General features: G+C 47.8%; 1 protein-coding gene across 3 annotated transcripts in view; it reads right to left on the bottom strand.

Annotated features, from left to right (window-relative positions):
* The window catches only part of ppp1r12a (protein phosphatase 1, regulatory subunit 12A), a 104,202-nt gene that overhangs the window by 6,018 nt on the left and 77,704 nt on the right, over nt 1–20,480 (bottom strand). For all 3 annotated transcript variants that reach the window (XM_084338449.1, XM_084338451.1, XM_084338450.1), the window contains 8 exons: nt 18,165–18,347; nt 17,186–17,366; nt 15,256–15,377; nt 14,001–14,066; nt 10,956–10,972; nt 9,865–9,985; nt 5,350–5,454; nt 3,362–3,409 (listed from right to left, as the gene is read on the bottom strand). In XM_084338449.1, coding sequence (XP_084194575.1) covers nt 3,362–3,409; nt 5,350–5,454; nt 9,865–9,985; nt 10,956–10,972; nt 14,001–14,066; nt 15,256–15,377; nt 17,186–17,366; nt 18,165–18,347 — 843 coding nt within the window. The remainder of the gene's footprint in view (nt 1–3,361; nt 3,410–5,349; nt 5,455–9,864; nt 9,986–10,955; nt 10,973–14,000; nt 14,067–15,255; nt 15,378–17,185; nt 17,367–18,164; nt 18,348–20,480) is intronic.

The raw sequence follows: 20,480 nt of genomic DNA, 5'->3' as shown, positions 1-20,480 counted from the left end.
CAGCAAGCCACAACCATGATGGAGGAACGCCTGGATCCTTACAAGGCTAGTGTTTTCAGTGATGTGTGGAGAGAACCTGCATCTAAAAATATTAAGGAGGTACAACGGTGGGCAGGAGTTGAGGGGGTGAGGCCATTAAAGGGATGTTTGCAGGCTGCATGGATGACGAGTTAATGAAATGATGACAGGACAATGGGGGCCATATTAAAAAGAGATGAGGAAACCAAGCTCCACGTCCTACTTCTCGATGATGATGTGGGCGATCGGGGAGTCCTTTCTCAGCACAAACCATGCCGGTCCTCATACAGGGTTCCCACAGACATTGCAAAATGAAATTCAAGGAGTTTCAAGTTCTTTTCCAAGCACTATTTTTCCATTTTAACTCATTGGCTGCCACGCTGTTTTCCGGGATATGGCTATGCGCTGCCACGCATTAAACCGAACCCCAACATAAAACATGCCTTTGTAATGATCCCCCCCCCCATGGTTTGAGAATCATTCTACTATGGTCATGTTACCTTTGACCTGGAAATAATATAGGTGGCAGGGGAGCAACCCGCATGAAATGGGCATATGCACACAAAACACGCCATATCTCACGTTCCAGGAAACTTAACTGGATTATTTTGAAACGGGATGATTTTTAGCATGGGATAGCGCAGGAACGAAGGTACGTAGAACTAAAAATGTTTTCCCCTGTTGGAGTATATATATTTCCTTTAAAAATTGTCTCCATAGCTATAATATAGATCTGCAAACATCGTGAAAATGGTCAAAAAAGTACAGATGCAGTCAGAGTTAAATGCTGTTTTTTTTATATATATAAAAAAAATGTATCCAATATGTATGGCTTAAAACCAATTTCCGACAATTATTTACACTTAAAAAAAATATGTCTCGATTCTGAAATTTTTTATCATGGATGAACAAAACGTTCAATGCGAATGGTTGATTTGAATTTCAAGGACCTTTTAAGCACCTTGTTAAAAAATGGGCTGTTCAAGGAATTCCAGGCCTTGCGTTTTTTTTTTGGTAAAAAATCTAGCACTTTAAGCACTTCAAGGACCTTGTGGGAACCCTGCTCATACTAGCTCAAACTAATGCAAAGTCAATGGGGCCAAGCTCTCATCTGTACAAGCAGACTGAAGCTCCCGTACATGTACTCAAGACTGTCCTGGTTCAGACAGGAGCTCGACCCCATCGGCTTTGCATTGTTTTATGGCCAACGATCAACAGCTCTTACGAGGAACGGCATGGATTGTGCTGAGAAAGGACTCGACAGATCAACACAGTCATTAAGTAGGAAGGGGTAGTTTTGGAAGGATGATTCTTCATGCTGGAGACGCTGGGGCAGGATGAAGGACTTGGGGTCGTTAGATGATACTCTGGGTTTAGTAGCATGGCCCTTTAAGCAGTAGTGGAGGACCAATCAGTAATGGGTTATGGTGATATGGCTATGGGGTTAGAGATGGGGGATGGGGAGAGATTCAGTGGATGGTTCCTCTCAGTTGCCATGGCAACTAGAGTAATAATAATAATGAGTGGAAAGTGTGTGAGAAGCACATGCAGATGAGATTCAGCAGCAATTCCAACAATCCACTAATCAGTCTATCGAGTCTGCAGACATGTATAAACAGTGCACACCACACACACACACACACACACACACACTCTCAGCACGAGGGTTGGGTACCGAGCTCGAATGACATCTGTACTACAGAGCACCGATTGACGCTAGATCAAACGGTACCAAATTCCGGTAACTTTACATGTTTAGTGCAAGAGTAATATTACTAGACAAGAGGGAGCCTTTTCCACATATATATATATATATATAGTACTGTCCCGTCTCTCGAGGAGTTTGATCATATTTACTGAGGACGGCCAGATAATGTTGATATTTAAACATTTAGAAACATAATCGTGACTCATGAGATTTATTTTGCGCGGCGTGTTACAACAATAAATAACCAAGTGTTGATTGAAATAACAAACTTTTAAATTAATGTTTGTTATTACAGAGAGAGTAAAGTACCGAAAAAAGGTACCGTTGGGTACCGAATTCTAAGAAGTGGCAAAGGTACTGGTATCGGTTAAAATGTGACCGGTACCCAAACCTACTCTGCACACATTCTACAAACAGAAACCACTAAGTCTGCGAGAGGTGGTGACCACACGCTGCCTGGGAAAGATCAAAAACACGTGAGAGGGAGGGAGGCAGTGCCCCCTGACGCCAGCAACACGGGCGGTGGTGGTGATGGAGGTGAGAGAGAAGCAGAAGAGGCAGTAAGACTAGAGTAAAACAGGTTGAACTCATACCAACACCCAGATGATATTGGGGCCTGCTTGTTACCTTCAGACATAAACCCAGTTGGCATAATGTTAACCATACCGTCTTAACCAGCACCAATTCACTTCAAAAGGCATGACCACACCAGTCTAATTTTTACTTCTCGCCGTTTCCGGAGATTGATCCCCAACGCATGCAGAACGCCTCCCTGCTGAACAGGCGCCCCAAACGACCAGTAGGAGTCGCTGTTGCAACGACCAGGACTCATACCCGACTGGCTTTCCACCCGCGAACACCTGGCAATTGTGTTCGTAGGGATGACTGACCGGAGATAGCCCCCGTCTTGAACAAATTGTCTGTTTCTAGGTGTATACTGTATACAGTGTGTGTGTGTTTTAGCAGATCTCAGGTTACCTTATTAAACACCATTCAATCTGTCACTGATGTTGAAAAGGGATGGAAACGTTTTGGATGGAAAATACTCCATGAGACTTGAAAGTTGTTTGAAAGTTTCTGCATAATGTCCCTCGGCCTTCTGAGAGCCACTGTACCAATATAATAATAATAATAATAATAATAATAATAATAATAGATTTCATTTATATAGCACACTTTAAACTCAGTGAGCTATCAAGGTGCTTCACAGCAGAAGGAAAATAAAATAGGTTTAAAAAAAATAAAAAATAAAAAAATTAGGATAAAAAAAAAATAGATATAAACCTCTGATACAAACTTCAACATTCTTGCAGTAGAAAAATAATGTAATGTTAGGGAACGTAAAGTCTAGTGGGTTACACAAGGGTACATTTTAATTACCTATGCCTCATCACTTTCAAGTGAAACGTAGACTGAGATCTACCAAAACACACACTTTATATGGACAGTCTCTGGTAATGGCCAGAAGTCATAAATTAGACCGGTATGAAACATCAAAACAATAGGGACAAAAACAGATAAATTCTTAGGTAGGATTCAAATGAGAAATTACAGAGAATGTCATTAGCAGTAATGATGAAATGACAACGTTTGAAATACAAAGCAGCGTATGGAAATCAAAATTATTGTTATTACCCTTTTCTCCATCTCAAGCTGTGACCGGTCAGCATAACGTTCCTGCCTCTGCAAATAAATAAATAAAAAATAAAAAAAAATTAATAAAGTGGGTGAGCGGACATATCAGGAAAATGCATCTCCTCTCATGTAAAAATACGGGCGACTTATATATCATCTTGATAAAAAAAGTTGTCACTTTCACTCAAAGTTTTGTTCGATTCCCCGCGTCAGTCTCCAGAAAGCAGACCAACTTCGGGGCAAGTGTTTAAAAACATGTGTCACCCACATTTTATGTTCAGGTAACATAGTAAAAATTAGTAAGTACAATTAAATGTCATGACGTACAGAGGGAACTAAAGTTCATTCCACTATACCTTCATTTCCCCGGCTGAGATGTGTAGCTTTAGATATCACCAAATAAGACTTTATTTTGCCTTTGCTCTTCCATTTTCTCCCCAATTTAGTCGTTATGCCAATATGTGTCACGGTCCTGGTCGTTGCACTACCCTCCGTCGGTCTGGGGAGGGTGTAGACTACCACATGTCTCCTCTGTCGGTCTGGGGAGGGTGTAGACTACCACATGTCTCCTCTGTCGGTCTGGGGAGGGTGTAGACTACCACATGTCTCCTCTGTCGGTCTGGGGAGGGTGTAGACTACCACGTGTCTCCTCTGTCGGTCTGGGGAGGGTGTAGACTACCACATGTCTCCTCTGTCGGTCTGGGGAGGGTGCAGACTACCACATGTCTCCTCTGTCGGTCTAGGGAGGGTGTAGACTACCACGTGTCTCCTCTGTCGGTCTGGGGAGGGTGTAGACTACCACGTGTCTCCTCTGTCGGTCTGGGGAGGGTGTAGACTACCACGTGTCTCCTCTGTCGGTCTGGGGAGGGTGTAGACTACCACATGTCTCCTCTGTCGGTCTGGGGAGGGTGTAGACTACCACATGTCTCCTCTGTCAGTCTGGGGAGGGTGTAGACTACCATGTGCCCCCTCTGTGGGTCTGGGGAGGGTGTAGACTACCACATGTCTCCTCTGTCGGTCTGGTGGAGGGTGTAGACTACCAGGTGCCTCCTCTGTCGGTCTGGGGAGGGTGTAGACTACCACATGTCTCCTCTGTCAGTCTGGGGAGGGTGTAGACTACCATGTGTCTCCTCTGTCGGTCTGGTGGAGGGTGTAAACTACCAGGTGCCTCCTCTGTCGGTCTGGGGAGGGTGTAGACTACCACGTGGCTCCTCTGTCGGTCTGGTGGAGGGTGTAGACTACCACATGTCTCCTCTGTCGGTCTGGGGAGGGTGTAGACTACCACATGTCTCCTCTGTCGGTCTGGGGAGGGTGTAGACTACCACATGCCTCCTCCGTCAGTCTGGGGAGGGTGTAGACTACCACGTGCCTCCTCAGTCAGTCTGGGGAGGGTGTAGACTACCACGTGCCTCCTCTGTCGGTCTGGGGAGGGTGTAGACTACCACGTGTCTCCTCTGTCTGTCTGGGGAGGGTGTAGACTACCACATGGCTCCTCTGTTGGTCTGGGGAGGGTGTAGACTACCACGTGTCTCCTCCGATACATATGGAGTTGCCAGCCACTTCTTTTCACCCGACAGCAAAAAGTTTCACTGGGAGAGCGTAACAAAAGTGGAGGTTGGCGCTACCCATCTCCTCCAGATCCGCTCCTTGCTGAACAGGCGCCCGACCGACCAGTATGAGTTGCTATTACAACGACCAGGACTGATACCCCACCGGCTTCCCACCCGCAAACGCTGGCAATAGACCCATCTCAAACCCTGCCCTCTTTTCTTGATCCTCCAACCACAACCGTCGCTTATCTCGACAGTTGTGATTGGAGGATCAAGAAAAGGGGCAGGGTTTGAGATAGGTCTATTGTGTTTGTAGAGACGACTGACCCGAGCCGGAGGTACCGCCTGCCCGAGTTGAACCCGGGTCTCTGCGGTCAATAAACGTATCTGTTCTATGGTCTCAATATTGACCCAGAAACCAGAGCCGGGTCCTCCTACCTGAGTGGCCTTCTCGAGCTGTAGCTTCAAGTCCGTCAGCGCCACGTCTGTGTCACGTAACTGCGCCTTCAGCTTCTCGTTCTCGGCCAGGATCTGCTCATAGAGCTGTCGGGGAAGAGAACACACAGGGCGGCAGTCAGCGAGCAGATATTACAGCGGCCATTTGTTGAGGAGTGTAATAAAGACAGTTTGAACCCCAATAGTGTTTTTAAGAGTTTGTTATGAATAAGAAAGTCTCCTCCACTCAAGTGTTTTTTTCTTCTTCTACAGTTAACTCCTCTTGGAGGCGTGAGCATACAGATTGTTATCTGTGCAGAACGTGTCATCAGAGCACCCTGTTCACACTGTTCCACTGGGGGGGGGGGGGACGCCGCTGTCGAGGTGTTTTCAGTCGTTTATTGAACATTTTCGGTGGAAAATCTATACCAAAAGAAATTGCTATTCAATATACAACAGGGTTCAAAACAGATGTGGAGGGGATCTCCTCTCGCTCTCTCTCTCTCTCTCTCTCTCTCTCTCTCTCGTAAGGCACTATACCTTCTTATACCTTCTTTTTTCCGGTTGAATCCATCGTGATGCTATCAGTTTTTTAGCCACTGTAATACCAGATAAAACCAATCTCTTTAGCTGTGGATGTACTGCACACTCAAAAACATCATTCAGCAGTAGTACAGAGGGGTGTACAGGTATATTCAGAATTAAGAGATTTGATAATTGCTGGGTCACTTCTTTCCAGAATATCTTAACTGGTGGGCAGTCCCAGTACATGTGCATAAATGTCCCCTCGTCCCCATTTGTACATAAGGAGCATTTGGAGTCTTGTTTAAGACCCATTCTGTTCAGTCTTATAGGAGTCAAGTATGTCCTGTGAATATAGTTAAGATTGATACCTTCTTATAGTCAGTGGTGTGGTCTCTCTCTCTCTCTCTCTCTCTCTCTTGCTGGTGTAAGGCACTATACCTTCTTATAGTCAGTGGTGTGGTCTCTCTCTCTCTCTCTCTCCTGCTGGTGTAAGGCACTATACCTTCTTATAGTCAGTGGTGTGGTCTCTCTCTCTCTCTCTCTCTCCTGCTGGTGTAAGGCTCTATACCTTCTTATAGTCAGTGGTGTGGTCTCTCTCTCTCTCTCTCTCCTGCTGGTGTAAGGCACTATACCTTCTTATAGTCAGTGGTGTCGTCTCTCTCTCTCTCTCTCTCTCTCTCTCTCTCTCTCTCTCTCTCTCTCTCTCTCCTGCTGGTGTAAGGCTCTATACCTTCTTATAGTCAGTGGTGTGGTCTCTCTCTCTCTCTCTCTCTCTTGCTGGTGTAAGGCACTATACCTTCTTATAGTCAGTGGTGTGGTCTCTCTCTCTCTCCTGCTGGTGTAAGGCACTATACCTTCTTATAGTCAGTGGTGTGGTTTCTCTCTCTCTCTCTCCTGCTGGTGTAAGGCACTATACCTTCTTATAGTCAGTGGTGTGGTGTCTCTCTCTCTCTCTCTCTCCTGCTGGTGTAAGGCTCTATACCTTCTTATAGTCAGTGGTGTGGTCTCTCTCTCTCTCTCCTGCTGGTGTAAGGCACTATACCTTCTTATAGTCAGTGGTGTGGTCTCTCTCTCTCTCCTGCTGGTGTAAGGCACTATACCTTCTTATAGTCAGTGGTGTGGTCTCTCTCTCTCTCCTGCTGGTGTAAGGCACTATACCTTCTTATAGTCAGTGGTGTGGTTTCTCTCTCTCTCCTGCTGGTGTAAGGCACTATACCTTCTTATAGTCAGTGGTGTGGTCTCTCTCTCTCTCTCTCTCCTGCTGGTGTAAGGCACTATACCTTCTTATAGTCAGTGGTGTGGTCTCTCTCTCTCTCTCTCTCCTGCTGGTGTAAGGCACTATACCTTCTTATAGTCAGTGGTGTGGTCTCTCTCTCTCTCTCTCTCTCTCCTGCTGGTGTAAGGCACTATACCTTCTTATAGTCAGTGGTGTGGTCTCTCTCTCTCTCTCTCTCTCTCTCTCTCTCTCTCCTGCTGGTGTAAGGCACTATACCTTCTTATAGTCAGTGGTGGTCTCTCTCTCTCTCTCTCCTGCTGGTGTAAGGCACTAGACCTTCTTATAGTCAGTGGTGTGGTCTCTCTCTCTCTCTCTCTCCTGCTGGTGTAAGGCACTATACCTTCTTATAGTCAGTGGTGTGGTCTCTCTCTCTCTCTCTCTCTCTCCTGCTGGTGTAAGGCACTATACCTTCTTATAGTCAGTGGTGTGGTCTCTCTCTCTCTCTCTCTCTCCTGCTGGTGTAAGGCACTATACCTTCTTATAGTCAGTGGTGTGGTCTCTCTCTCTCCTGCTGGTGTAAGGCACTATACCTTCTTATAGTCAGTGGTGTGGTCTCTCTCTCTCTCTCCTGCTGGTGTAAGGCACTATACCTTCTTATAGTCAGTGGTGTGGTCTCTCTCTCTCTCTCCTGCTGGTGTAAGGCACTATACCTTCTTATAGTCAGTGGTGTGGTCTCTCTCTCTCTCCTGCTGGTGTAAGGCACTATACCTTCTTATAGTCAGTGGTGTGGTCTCTCTCTCTCCTGCTGGTGTAAGGCACTATACCTTCTTATAGTCAGTGGTGTGGTCTCTCTCTCTCTCTCCTGCTGGTGTAAGGCACTATACCTTCTTATAGTCAGTGGTGTGGTCTCTCTCTCTCTCTCCTGCTGGTGTAAGGCACTATACCTTCTTATAGTCAGTGGTGGTCTCTCTCTCTCTCTCTCTCTCTCTCTCTCTCTCTCTCTTGCTGGTGTAAGGCACTATACCTTCTTATAGTCAGTGGTGTGGTCTCTCTCTCTCTCTCTCTCTCCTGCTGGTGTAAGGCACTATACCTTCTTATAGTCAGTGGTGTGGTCTCTCTCTCTCTCTCTCCTGCTGGTGTAAGGCACTATACCTTCTTATAGTCAGTGGTGTGGTCTCTCTCTCTCTCCTGCTGGTGTAAGGCACTATACCTTCTTATAGTCAGTGGTGTGGTCTCTCTCTCTCTCTCTCTCTCCTGCTGGTGTAAGGCACTATACCTTCTTATAGTCAGTGGTGTGGTCTCTCTCTCTCTCCTGCTGGTGTAAGGCACTATACCTTCTTATAGTCAGTGGTGTGGTCTCTCTCTCTCTCTCTCTCTCCTGCTGGTGTAAGGCACTATACCTTCTTATAGTCAGTGGTGTGGTCTCTCTCTCTCTCCTGCTGGTGTAAGGCACTATACCTTCTTATAGTCAGTGGTGTCGTCTCTCTCTCTCTCTCCTGCTGGTGTAAGGCACTATACCTTCTTATAGTCAGTGGTGTGGTCTCTCTCTCTCTCTCTCTCTCTCCTGCTGGTGTAAGGCACTATACCTTCTTATAGTCAGTGGTGTGGTCTCTCTCTCTCTCTCTCTCTCCTGCTGGTGTAAGGCACTATACCTTCTTATAGTCAGTGGTGTGGTCTCTCTCTCTCTCTCCTGCTGGTGTAAGGCACTATACCTTCTTATAGTCAGTGGTGTGGTCTCTCTCTCTCTCTCTCTCCTGCTGGTGTAAGGAACTATACCTTCTTATAGTCAGTGGTGTGGTCTCTCTCTCTCTCTCTCTCTCCTGCTGGTGTAAGGCACTATACCTTCTTATAGTCAGTGGTGTGGTCTCTCTCTCTCTCAGGCACTATACCTTCTTATAGTCAGTGGTGTGGTCTCTCTCTCTCTCTCTCTCCTGCTGGTGTAAGGCACTATACCTTCTTATAGTCAGTGGTGTGGTCTCTCTCTCTCTCGCTCTCCTGCTGGTGTAAAGCACTATACCTTCTTATAGTCAGTGGTGTGGTCTCTCTCTCTCTCCTGCTGGTGTAAGGCACTATACCTTCTTATAGTCAGTGGTGTGGTCTCTCTCTCTCTCTCCTGCTGGTGTAAGGCACTATACCTTCTTATAGTCAGTGGTGTGGTCTCTCTCTCTCCTGCTGGTGTAAGGCACTATACCTTCTTATAGTCAGTGGTGTGGTCTCTCTCTCTCTCTCTCCTGCTGGTGTAAGGCACTATACCTTCTTATAGTCAGTGGTGTGGTCTCTCTCTCTCTCCTGCTGGTGTAAGGCACTATACCTTCTTATAGTCAGTGGTGTGGTCTCTCTCTCTCTCTCTCTCTCTCTCTCTCTCCTGCTGGTGTAAGGCACTATACCTTCTTATAGTCAGTGGTGTCGTCTCTCTCTCTCTCTCTCTCCTGCTGGTGTAAGGCACTATACCTTCTTATAGTCAGTGGTGTGGTCTCTCTCTCTCTCTCTCTCTCCTGCTGGTGTAAGGCACTATACCTTCTTATAGTCAGTGGTGTGGTCTCTCTCTCTCTCTCTCTCCTGCTGGTGTAAGGCACTATACCTTCTTATAGTCAGTGGTGTGGTCTCTCTCTCTCTCTCTCTCCTGCTGGTGTAAGGCACTATACCTTCTTATAGTCAGTGGTGTGGTCTCTCTCTCTCTCTCTCTCTCCTGCTGGTGTAAGGCACTATACCTTCTTATAGTCAGTGGTGTGGTCTCTCTCTCTCTCTCTCTCTCCTGCTGGTGTAAGGCACTATACCTTCTTATAGTCAGTGGTGTCGTCTCTCTCCAGCCTGCTGGTGTAAGGCCTCCGAGCTTCGCCGTAGCTACGGCTACCCAGCGCATCGTTGCGATCGGAGGATGAAGTGCTACTCTCGTTCCTACATCGGGAAAAAAAAGCCTCTGATTTAGCCTGAGCAACTGCATCAAATGTTTAGTTAAAAGTAGGGATGTCCGATATTATCGGCCGATATTGGCATAAAAAAAGTGATATCGGAAAATATCTATCGGTTTTCAAATTTTTTTTTACATTTATTTAACCTTTATTTACCCAGGCAAGTAAGTAAGAACAAATTATTATTTTATTTATTGTCAAAGTATGCATAATGTTGTGTTAATTACACGACAAGAGATATGTAATGTTAATTACCTGAAATTATTCAGTTTTTTGGGGGGGGGAACCCTGCATATATCGGTTGATATCGGTATCGGAAATTAAGAGTTGGACAATATCGGTATATCGGTACCGGTAAAAAAGCCAATATCGAGCATCCCTAGTTAAAAGGGATAGTTGGGATCACTTGTATGACATAATTGCCAGTAGTGTAGTGGATGCAAAGCTTAGTCCCGTGGGTTGGAGTTCTGGAACGGTTTCCAAGCGAACAAGAAAGCAAACAGGGTCTTGGAATCAAAAGGTTTTGATCCACACACACACCACAACAGGCAGAAGGGTTACCTGCTACTAACCAGTGTTATTATGGGCTGGAGCCGTATCACAGGTAACGCAGCCCATCAGATGTTTCACAACTCTGGAGGAGCATGGTTTTGTTTCGGAGGTGGGTAACCCTTTGCCTGCATGCTGTGGTGCGGATTAAAACAGTTCAGATTCTGTGACCCAGTTTCTGCGGTTTGCTTCCCAGTTGGCTCAGAACCCTGAGGCCAGAACTGCCGGCCACGGCACTCGGTAAGTAAGCTAATTTAGATGTACTGTATTTCATACAACTTAATGTCCAAAGATCCAAACACTGCCTTTAAAAAAACACACTTCAAGTAACCAGTTTATTTAGACAGAGAAAGATAGATAACGGAGAGAGAGAGAGATGAATAGATAACAACGTGAGCGTAACGTACCTGGACAGTCGGTCACTCTGTGAGAGAAAAAAAAAAAGAGCCACAAACGGAGAGTGAATTCTAACATCTTTAGCCAGTGTTCAAATTAACATAATTAATTCACAGCGCAGTGTTTTCCTCGTGTCTGGACGAGGCCTGGGCCGTGTGACATGAAGATGGGTTGGCGAGCGTTAAGAGAGGCCGCTGAGCCTCCCGGCGGCCAGGGACACACTTGTTTGAAGCCCTGCGTCGTGTCAGTGTCAGGCCTGCTGAGCCCGTGTGCCATTAGGACAAACGGCAGATAAGACAGAAACGACGACACGGGGGAAGAGGATACGTCTCTCCGTTTATTTCCAGGCAGCCATTTCAGACTCCGAGCAGAGTGAACGCAGTGGAGCGCTCTCCTCTAAACGAGAGAGAACCACCTCTGTAGTACCTGACCTGCCCCTGTTCTAGTTACCCTGCTCCACACACACACACACACACACACACACACACACACACACACACACACACACACACACACACACACACACACACACACACACACACACACACACACACACACACACACACACACACACACACACACACACACACACACACACACACACACACACACACACACACACACACACACACACACACACACACACACACACACACACACACACACACACACACACACACATTCCTGAACAGCTGCCAAGCCCGACAATGCCTCGGGCCCTTCTGGGCCTAGCACCGATTCCCCCGCCTCGCCTTGCTTATTATGCTGCCCCAGCAGAGGGCCTCAGCGTGAGACTACAGAGCGGGAGTAGGCGGGGGGGGGGGGGGGGGGTCAGGGTGGATGGTCAAGCCTACAGCTATTTTAAAATGGCAGTCCAGCTTCCTGAAGCAGACGGCAAACGATTACAGAGACTAGAGCGCTACTATCTGCGTCCGGATATATATCATGCGAGCCGAGCGCTGAGCCGAATAACAAAGAGACGTGGAAGTCGTCCTGATGATGACCGGTCGGGGTTAGAAACACACCGGGCGCCGCTGCGTCAATATTAAGCTTCAGTATCGTATGACCACATATCTTCAACGAGTAGCGATCTCGTGCCTCTCTGCAAACAGTCAGGTCTAATCAGGAGCAGGGGGCTGGATGCCCTCCCATCCATGCAGAGATAATGAGTCCTTTCCTATTTAGCGTTCCGTTAACCCCTGCCCTCCTCCTCCTACTCTTCCTGCCGGGTGTCTGATCTAGAGCCAGGTGCCTGGACCGTCTGCTCCCGACACCGGCCTGCACAGGACACACGCCGCCCAGCCTGCCCTGGACACTCCCAACCGCAAGTCACGCGCCGCGGAGGACACGGTGTCCTAAATCTTTGAGAGACGTGCTAATAAATACCCAAAATACTAATCAGCTACTCTTTTTTTTTTATCCACTTTTTCTCCCATTTTCTATATTTTTCTCCCATCCCAATTTCGTATCATCCAATTCAACCCTCCCCTGTCACGGACGCTGTTTCTTGCCTCCCACAAGCCGGCTGCAATGTGGACTAAGTCATACATAGCACAAGTCCCCTCCGGTACTTGAGGTAACAGCAGTCGCATCTTTTCACCTGCGCAGCTCGATCTCTCAGTGGCGAGGAGTAACGCGTGGGAGGCTCACGCTGCCCCCGACACTTCCTGATTCTACTGCGCAGGCGCACCAACCGACCTGTAGGAGTCGCTGTCCACAACGCCCGATCCCCACCCATCAGTTTCCCACCCCCTAATACTGCCAATGTGTGTTAGTATGAACGACCAGCTAAACTGAAAGCAAATGTGGAGCGCTGGGCTCGAACAGGCGAGCCCAGCATCTCCAGCATTTCGTGGCGAGTGCCTTGCCCACTAGGCCACGTAGCCGCCCACTAATCAGCTACTCTTATCCTTTCATCCTTAAAATCCCAAATGCATTTGAATGCATAGCAGTAAAATAGCCATTTGTGATTTAAAATCTTTTATTTCAGGTCATCAGTGGACCCTCTGGTCAGGGCGCGCTTGGCGCGGCACACGCTGCACCAGGAAGAGGTCTCAAACCCGCTCCACCGCTGACCGCGGAACACCGGTGAGCCAGAATTCCTTTCCTCCCGTGGCTTGTTTTGAAACCTTCTGATCCGCGCCTCAGACTCGGCTTTTTGGGTTCTAGTGTGAGGTCACCGGTCACCTTGGCAACAGGACAATGGCAGGAAGATGGAAGCGGAGGGAACAATGAAGCCCAAAGTCAGCAGAGAGAGGGGGGGAAGACAAGACGGTGTGGGCGGGGGGGTAACTGTACTGAACTACAGCACATCAAAGGCCAGTAGTACTTAACTATAGATAACCATAATAATGTCAAAAACATTATTGAAAAATTGAATGTCAGGCTAAAAGGTTTCTACTTCAAATTTAGTGGTTACTAGGTTGTCAAGTCAAGTCAAGTCAAGAGTTTTAATTGTCACGGCATACAAGTATACAATGAAATGCGGGTGGTCTTGCCCGCGACAATGTGCAATACAGTGTTACAACATATAATAGAATCCAATAAAAAAAAAAACATTGTGCAGTAAACAGGTAACAGGTAACATGGAGTGACATCTCGGTATCTGTACATAGTATTTACAGAGCATATAGGACATGCTAGGTAGCTTTAGTAGTGCAATACACTGTTCCTGTTGTTATACTAATTTAAAGTGGCCTTTCCTCTGGCCATAAGTGTGAGTGTGTGCCCGCTCGTGTTAAAGTGGCTGCTAGTGTGTGAGCGTGCACAGCGTGCGTGTCGTGTGTGTGCTCGTGTGTGCTTGTGTGTGGATAGTTCAGTGTTCTGTGGCACTCAATGTTCATTGTTCAGGACTCTGATGGCCTGGGGGAAGAAGCTGAGCCTAAGCCTCTCTGTCCTAGTAGCTGGGGTTCGCAGGCGTCTGCCTGACCTCAGCAGCTGGAACAGGCTGTTATTGGGGTTGTGTGTGTGTGTGTGTGTGTGTGTGTGTGTGTGTGTGTGTGTGTGTGTGTGTGTGTGTGTGTGCGTGTGTGTGTGTGCGTGTGTGATCATGTTACCTGAGGCTCCCCCTTAACGCTGCCTTCCTCCGAGTCTGACTGCTGGTCGGTGTCATTTTCATCGCCCTAGAATAAATAAAATAAAAACACAGACAGACAGACGGGTGGGTCACCTGCTGCTCCAAGCTCCTGTCGTCCTCCACCACGTCTCCCTGGAGACCGACCGCCAGGTGAGCGATGCTCGCAAGCAATTCACCGGGCGTACTTAGCTGAACGTCACGAGAGTGTCGGCACCGATTACAATGTGTTATTATCATATAGCATGTTAAATACTCAATATGGCTGTTCCTAAAGCAAAACAAGTCCTCTGCCCAACACCTTGCCACGGCTGGACGCTGCCCGAGATGCATTAGGAGAAGGTATGACACAGTCTGCAGTCTGTGGGGTGGAGTGGTGTAGCGTGCGTGTTGTTTCAGTCACAGGAGACCATCTTTGGTACACGACTTCAACAGGCAAGATTTCAAAAGCCAAATAGCTGGAAATCCTTTTAGCACAGAGCTGAACAGCTGAGGTTTGGCTTTGTGGCGGCCGTTAGCATCTCCTGTGTTCTTGTGGCCGAGGCCTTTGTACCTAAAACACACATGTCTGTCACTAATGTCTGTAAAGTCTCGACTACATTGAAAAAGAGGGCGACCTCAATTGTAATTTGGAGAATAAATAAAGGTGGATGATGAATGTTAGTGTGAGTGTGTGTGTGTGTATGCGAGCAAGTGTGTGTGTGTGTGTGAGTGTGTGTGTGTGTGTGTGTGTGAGCGTGCGTGCGAGTGAGTGTGTGTGAGAGTGAGTTTGTGTGTGTGTCTGTCTGTGTGTGTGTCTGTGCGTGTGTGTGTGCGTGTGTGTGTGCGTGTGTGTGTGTCTGTGCGTGTGTGTGTGTGTGTGTGAGTGTGAGCGTGTGTGTCTGTGTGTGTGTCTGTGCGTGTGTGTGTGCGTGTGTGTGTCCGTGTGTGTGTGTCTGTGCGTGTGTGTGTGTGTGTGTGAGTGTGAGCGTGTGTGTGTGTGTGTCTGTGTGTGTGTGAGTGTGAGCGTGTGTGTGAGCGTGTGTGTGTGAGTGTGTGTGTGAGCGTGTGTGTCTGTGCGTGTGTGTGTGTGTGTGTGTGTGTGTGTGTGTGTGTGTGTCTGTGTGTGTGTGTCTGTGTGTGTGTGTGTGTGTGTGTGTGTGTGTGTGAGTGTGAGCGTGTGTGTGTGTGTGTGTGTGTGTGTGTGTCTGTGTGTGTGTGTGTGTCTGTGTGTGTGTCTGTGTGCGTGCGTGCCTCACCTCTTGGGTCCAGAAGGACACCCCAGTAGAACGCCTCTTCTCGCGGGGCCGCCGGCGATCCCGTATGGAGCGGGGCTGAGACTTGTCCTCGCCTTCCTTCTCCTCCTCCTTCTTGTCCGACTCTGTCCACAAACGGGGAGACGGCAGGTAAACACTTTGTCCATCAACAGGTTTAATTCACCTAATAATCAAAGCTATCAAGCCCCTGTGAAGAATCATCAACAGGAGGTTTCAATAAAAAGGTAAAAATGCAGGTTAAAAGACCCAATCAGTGATCTAAATTAACATACTGTAAACAAATGGGCGTGGTCCCCAGGACTAATAAATAACAACCAGGAAAAGAGACCCGTTTTCATTCTCTAGCCGATTGAGCTTTTGAATTAAGGATTAGACAACAGATAAAAGGAGTTTAACTGTATTTCAGACTATAATCTTAACGTATGTAAAAGATTTAATTAAAACAGACCTATATTTCGATTAAGAAAGTATAACAGTATAATTTGCCAACTCCAAATCAAATCCTCACAGAATGTATTTGAATAATAACCTTAATTTATACGGTCCCAAAAAATAAACAGAGTTGTGGACCGGGCCTTTAGAACCCTGCGTTGACCTCAGGTCCAGAGCACCGCCAGGGGAACGACAGAGTTGACCTCAGGTCCAGCGCACCGCTAGGGCAACAACAGAGTTGACCTCAGGTCCAGAGCACCACCAGGGGAACAACAGAGTTGACCTCAGGTCCAGAGCACCAGGGGAACAACAGAGTTGACCTCAGGTCCAGAGCACCAGGGGAACAACAGAGTTGACCTCAGGTCCAGAGCACCGCCAGGGGAACAACAGAGTTGGCCCGGGTTCAGAGAACGCAGCTCTGGATGTGGGGAAACAAAGTGGCCACCGGTTCCTCCGGCAGGCAGGACTCTCTGAAGCCCTGCTCCGTGTTCCCAGGGAGGCTTCAGCGCCGCGGAGAGGAGAAGCCATTTCATTTAAGCAGGTAACCCGATCCCCCCTGCCGCTCTGTCCACTTAATCAGCGTGTGGCCGTGTTCCCGTGTGAACACGGACCTGCGGGGCCCGGCGCCAGCCAGGTGGAGTCCACTTGAACTCTGCGCTCGAGGAGCGTAGCCGTTTCATATTAATGACAATACGGTGACATTTTCAACTTTGCTCCACTTATTCAGATTCCCGATTGGCGGCTCGACGACCCAATGAACAGCTTGCCGCCATTATTGAGCACTTCCTGATGGAAACCAAATGGTAGAAACGGCTCCAGGTAACCGGCCACCAGCTGCTGCCACCGTTTATTTCTCATTAGAATTGCCAACAAACGCTAACGAGACATTATTTGGTCGATTTTAAACTAAATGAAACAACGGCACTCGAGATATAAGCTTCCCCCCTCGTCTATAAACACAAGTGCCCGGTGAGGTGGAATAGCAGACCAGGATATTCAACGACACACCGGGGTTGGTGGTGCAGCTGGATTTAACCCTTTCACTGCCACACAACAGCCGGTTAACCCTTTCACTGTGACAATACAGAAGGTTAGCCCTTTACTATCACACAACCGACGGCGATGCTCCATCATTAGCATCATTAGCTCCGCATTTGCGGAGCTAATGATGCTAATGATGGAGCATCGCCGTCGGTTGTGTGATAGTAAAGGGCTAACCTTCTGTCGTGTGGCAGTGAAAGGGTTAACTAAGATTTTAAAGTGATGGGTTTGCACTAGAGTGTATATTCACGTGTATTCACATTGTTATTCAAAGTAAACGTATTTTAACCAACGTCCGAATCTCTAAAGACTCCTCTGGGTCTGAGTGGACCCCGTGTTGTTAAAGGACCACACAGAGGGAAGCAACAGCTGCGATTGGAGGAACAAGAAAAGAGGGCGGGGCTTGAGGTAGGTCACTAGCTCCTGTGCCCGTCCTGACCTTTCTCAGTGTCTCTGGAGGCGCGGCTGTAGGAGGAGGTGATGCCCGTCAGGCTGTTGGGCCTGTTGAGGGCGCTGGAGCTGGAGGTGGTCAGGGGGGCGCTGGACGACGGGGTGGGGGCCGTGCTGACCGAGGAGGTGGTGGAGGTGGAGGAGGAGGCAGGCCGGTACCGCTGGTACGTCTAGAGGGGAGGAGGGACAGAGAGAGAGAGAGAGGGAGAGAGACCAAGAGGGAGAGAGAGAGCCCAAGATGGAGAGAGGGATGTAGAGAGAGGGAGAAAGAGAGACAGAGAGATACCAAGAGGGAGATAGAGAGAGGGAGAGAGAAAGAGAGACAGAGAGAGACCAAGAGGGAGAGGAGAGACAGAGAGAGGGAGAGGAGGTAGAGAGAGGGAGAGAGAGACAGAGAGAGACCAAGAGGGAGAGGAGGTAGAGAGGGAGGAGGGACATAGAGAGAGACCAAGAGGGAGATAGAGAGAGGGAGAGAGAAAGAGAGAGAGGGAGGTAGAGAGAGACCAAGAGGGAGAGGAGGTAGAGAGGGATGAGGGACAGAGAGACCAAGAGGGAGGTAGAGAGGGAAAGAGAGAGAGAGAGAGAAAGAGAGAGACCAAGAGGGAGAGGAGAGAGACCAAGAGGGAGAGGGAGGTAGAGAGAGAGAAAGAGAGACCAAGAGGGAGAGGGAGGTAGAGAGAAAGAGAGAAAGAGGGAGAGGGAGGTAGAGAGAGATGGGTGAAAATGTCAATGGTGTAGTGAAAGATACCAGGTCTAATAGTGAATTCAGGAATTGAAGAGATGAAAGCACTTCAACTACTTTTATATCTGGTGACATATTAGAACAGGCTTATTTAAACCAGAGTACATCAGATCTATGCAGCATCGACCCTAAACTATGACCGACAGACTGCAGAGTGAACGTGTCGACGACAGACCCCAGGGGGAGGAGCCACAGACCCCGGGGGGAGGAGCCACGGCGTGCGTACCTCTTCGAAGCTGCGGTACCTCGACCGGTAGTCCTCCTCCTTGGTCTCCGTCTCCTTCTTCTCCTCCTGCTGCTTCTCCTTGTCCTGCTTCTCCTTCTCCTCCTTCTCCTCCTCCCGGCTCCGGACGGGGCGGCTCCTGTCGATGGTCTTCTCCGCCTCTTGCAGGTCGGTCAGAGTCACGCCCTGCGGGGGGGGGGGGCATCATTAGTGTCCCTGGAGGAGCCGCAGCCCCCGTGAGGGTCGCTCATTCAGACGGGGCTATAAAATGGCGGGTTCCCTGGCGCGCTGCGCACGGACGGTTTTATTACTTCAGCAGAGTTTACTGCTCGCATTAGTTAAGTAGTAAACAGTTTATTAGGTCTTTTTACAATGTTCAACATGAACATCATTGATTTAGATGCACATTGGCAAAAGTACAATAAGTCGAGGTGTAACGGATCCCCTTATATCAAAGTGGCTGGCACTTACTGCTGGTAAAATCACAGTTTGTTTCTCGTTTTGCATAGTATTACATTCCTCTTCTATAAAGTCCCACCGTAAGAGCGCTGGCCTCACACGGGTCCATTAAACCGGTTTGATTCGGTGGCGTCTGTCCTTCGAGCTACAGTTGAACTGAACATTTCACCGTCAAAAGTACAAACGTAAACACGGTCTCCTCGCAACACGGTTTTCAAAATAAAGGTCACATATACACATACCGTACGTAGTAGGCTTCCATCAATTCTTATAATAAAAAATCTTGGATATTCATAAACATTCATTTGCATAGATCTCTATAAACGGCCCAACACATTGATCACTTTAGGCACACACTGAAACCAGTGACGTCACACATATGAAGCGGGTAATTACCCATAAAAAGAATCATCAATCACAGGGTTATTTACACAAGAAGGGGGGGAACTCGGCCTCGTAAACAGGCAGCGTCCGTGTGAGACTAACACAGAACCAAACGTACCAGGATACTAACATTTAAACCAGTCGTTTACTTCAATGTGACCAAGTTCAGCTATTAATAAAGCTATATTATGGCAGTAAGTCGTTGGTCGTTACATGGTCGTGGCTTTATGACGAGGGGCAGTGACGGGCGCTCACCTTTTTGTTTAGATGTGTAGAATTGTAGAGTTGCTTTATAATGGTTTTGAGTCGAGTTGTAGTCATAATTAAAACAAGACAAACTACTTTGTTCATTCATTCACTCATTTGCCTAAGAGACACATCGAGGGGTAGAGCGACCTGGTTATATAAAAAGGTGAAATAAACTGCTTCGGTCAGTGTTTACCCAAACTTAGAGTTGGCACCAGTTCTGCTTCCTGGGATATTGCAGTGGCCCCTTGGTCTAGTTAACACACAGATATAGGCAATTTTCTACTGTAAGATTTAATAAAAGTGGTCCTTGAAAGTGTATGGATGGAGGGTAGTGTATGGATGGATGGTAGTGTATAGATGGAGGGTAGTGTATGGATGGATGGTAGTGTATGGATGGAGGGTAGTGTATAAATGGAGGGTAGTGTATAGATGGAGGGTAGTGTATAGATGGAGGGTAGTGTATAGATGGAGGGTAGTGTATGGATGGAGGGTAGTGTATGGATGGAGGGTAGTGTATGGATGGAGGGTAGTGTATAGATGGAGGGTAGTGTATAGATGGAGGGTAGTGTATAGATGGAGGGTAGTGTATGGATGGAGGGTAGTGTATGGATGGAGGGTAGTGTATAGATGGAGGGTAGTGTATAGATGGAGGGTAGTGTATAGATGGAGGGTAGTGTATAGATGGAGGGTAGTGTATGGATGGAGGGTAGTGTATGAATGGAGGGTAGTGTATGGATGGAGGGTAGTGTATGAATGGAGGGTAGTGTATAGATGGAGGGTAGTGTATGGATGGAGGGTAGTGTATGGATGGAGGGTAGTGTATAGATGGAGGGTAGTGTATGGATGGAGGGTAGTGTATAGATGGAGGGTAGTGTATGGATGGAGGGTAGTGTATGGATGGAGGGTAGTGTATAGATGGAGGGTAGTGTATAGATGGAGGGTAGTGTATAGATGGAGGGTAGTGTATATATGGATGGTAGTGTATGGATGGAGGGTAGTGTATGGATGGAGGGTAGTGTATAGATGGAGGGTAGTGTATGGATGGAGGGTAGTGTATAGATGGAGGGTAGTGTATGGATGGAGGGTAGTGTATGGATGGAGGGTAGTGTATAGATGGAGGGTAGTGTATGGATGGAGGGTAGTGTATAGATGGAGGGTAGTGTATGGATGGAGGGTAGTGTATGGATGGAGGGTAGTGTATAGATGGAGGGTAGTGTATAGATGGAG

This window comes from Notolepis coatsorum (assembly GCF_963971535.1).
Source record: "Notolepis coatsorum genome assembly, contig: SUPER_15_unloc_1, whole genome shotgun sequence".
NCBI lineage: Eukaryota > Metazoa > Chordata > Actinopteri > Aulopiformes > Paralepididae > Notolepis > Notolepis coatsorum.
Note: the sequence above shows the minus strand (reverse complement) of the source record. Positions and strands in the feature narration are given on the sequence as shown.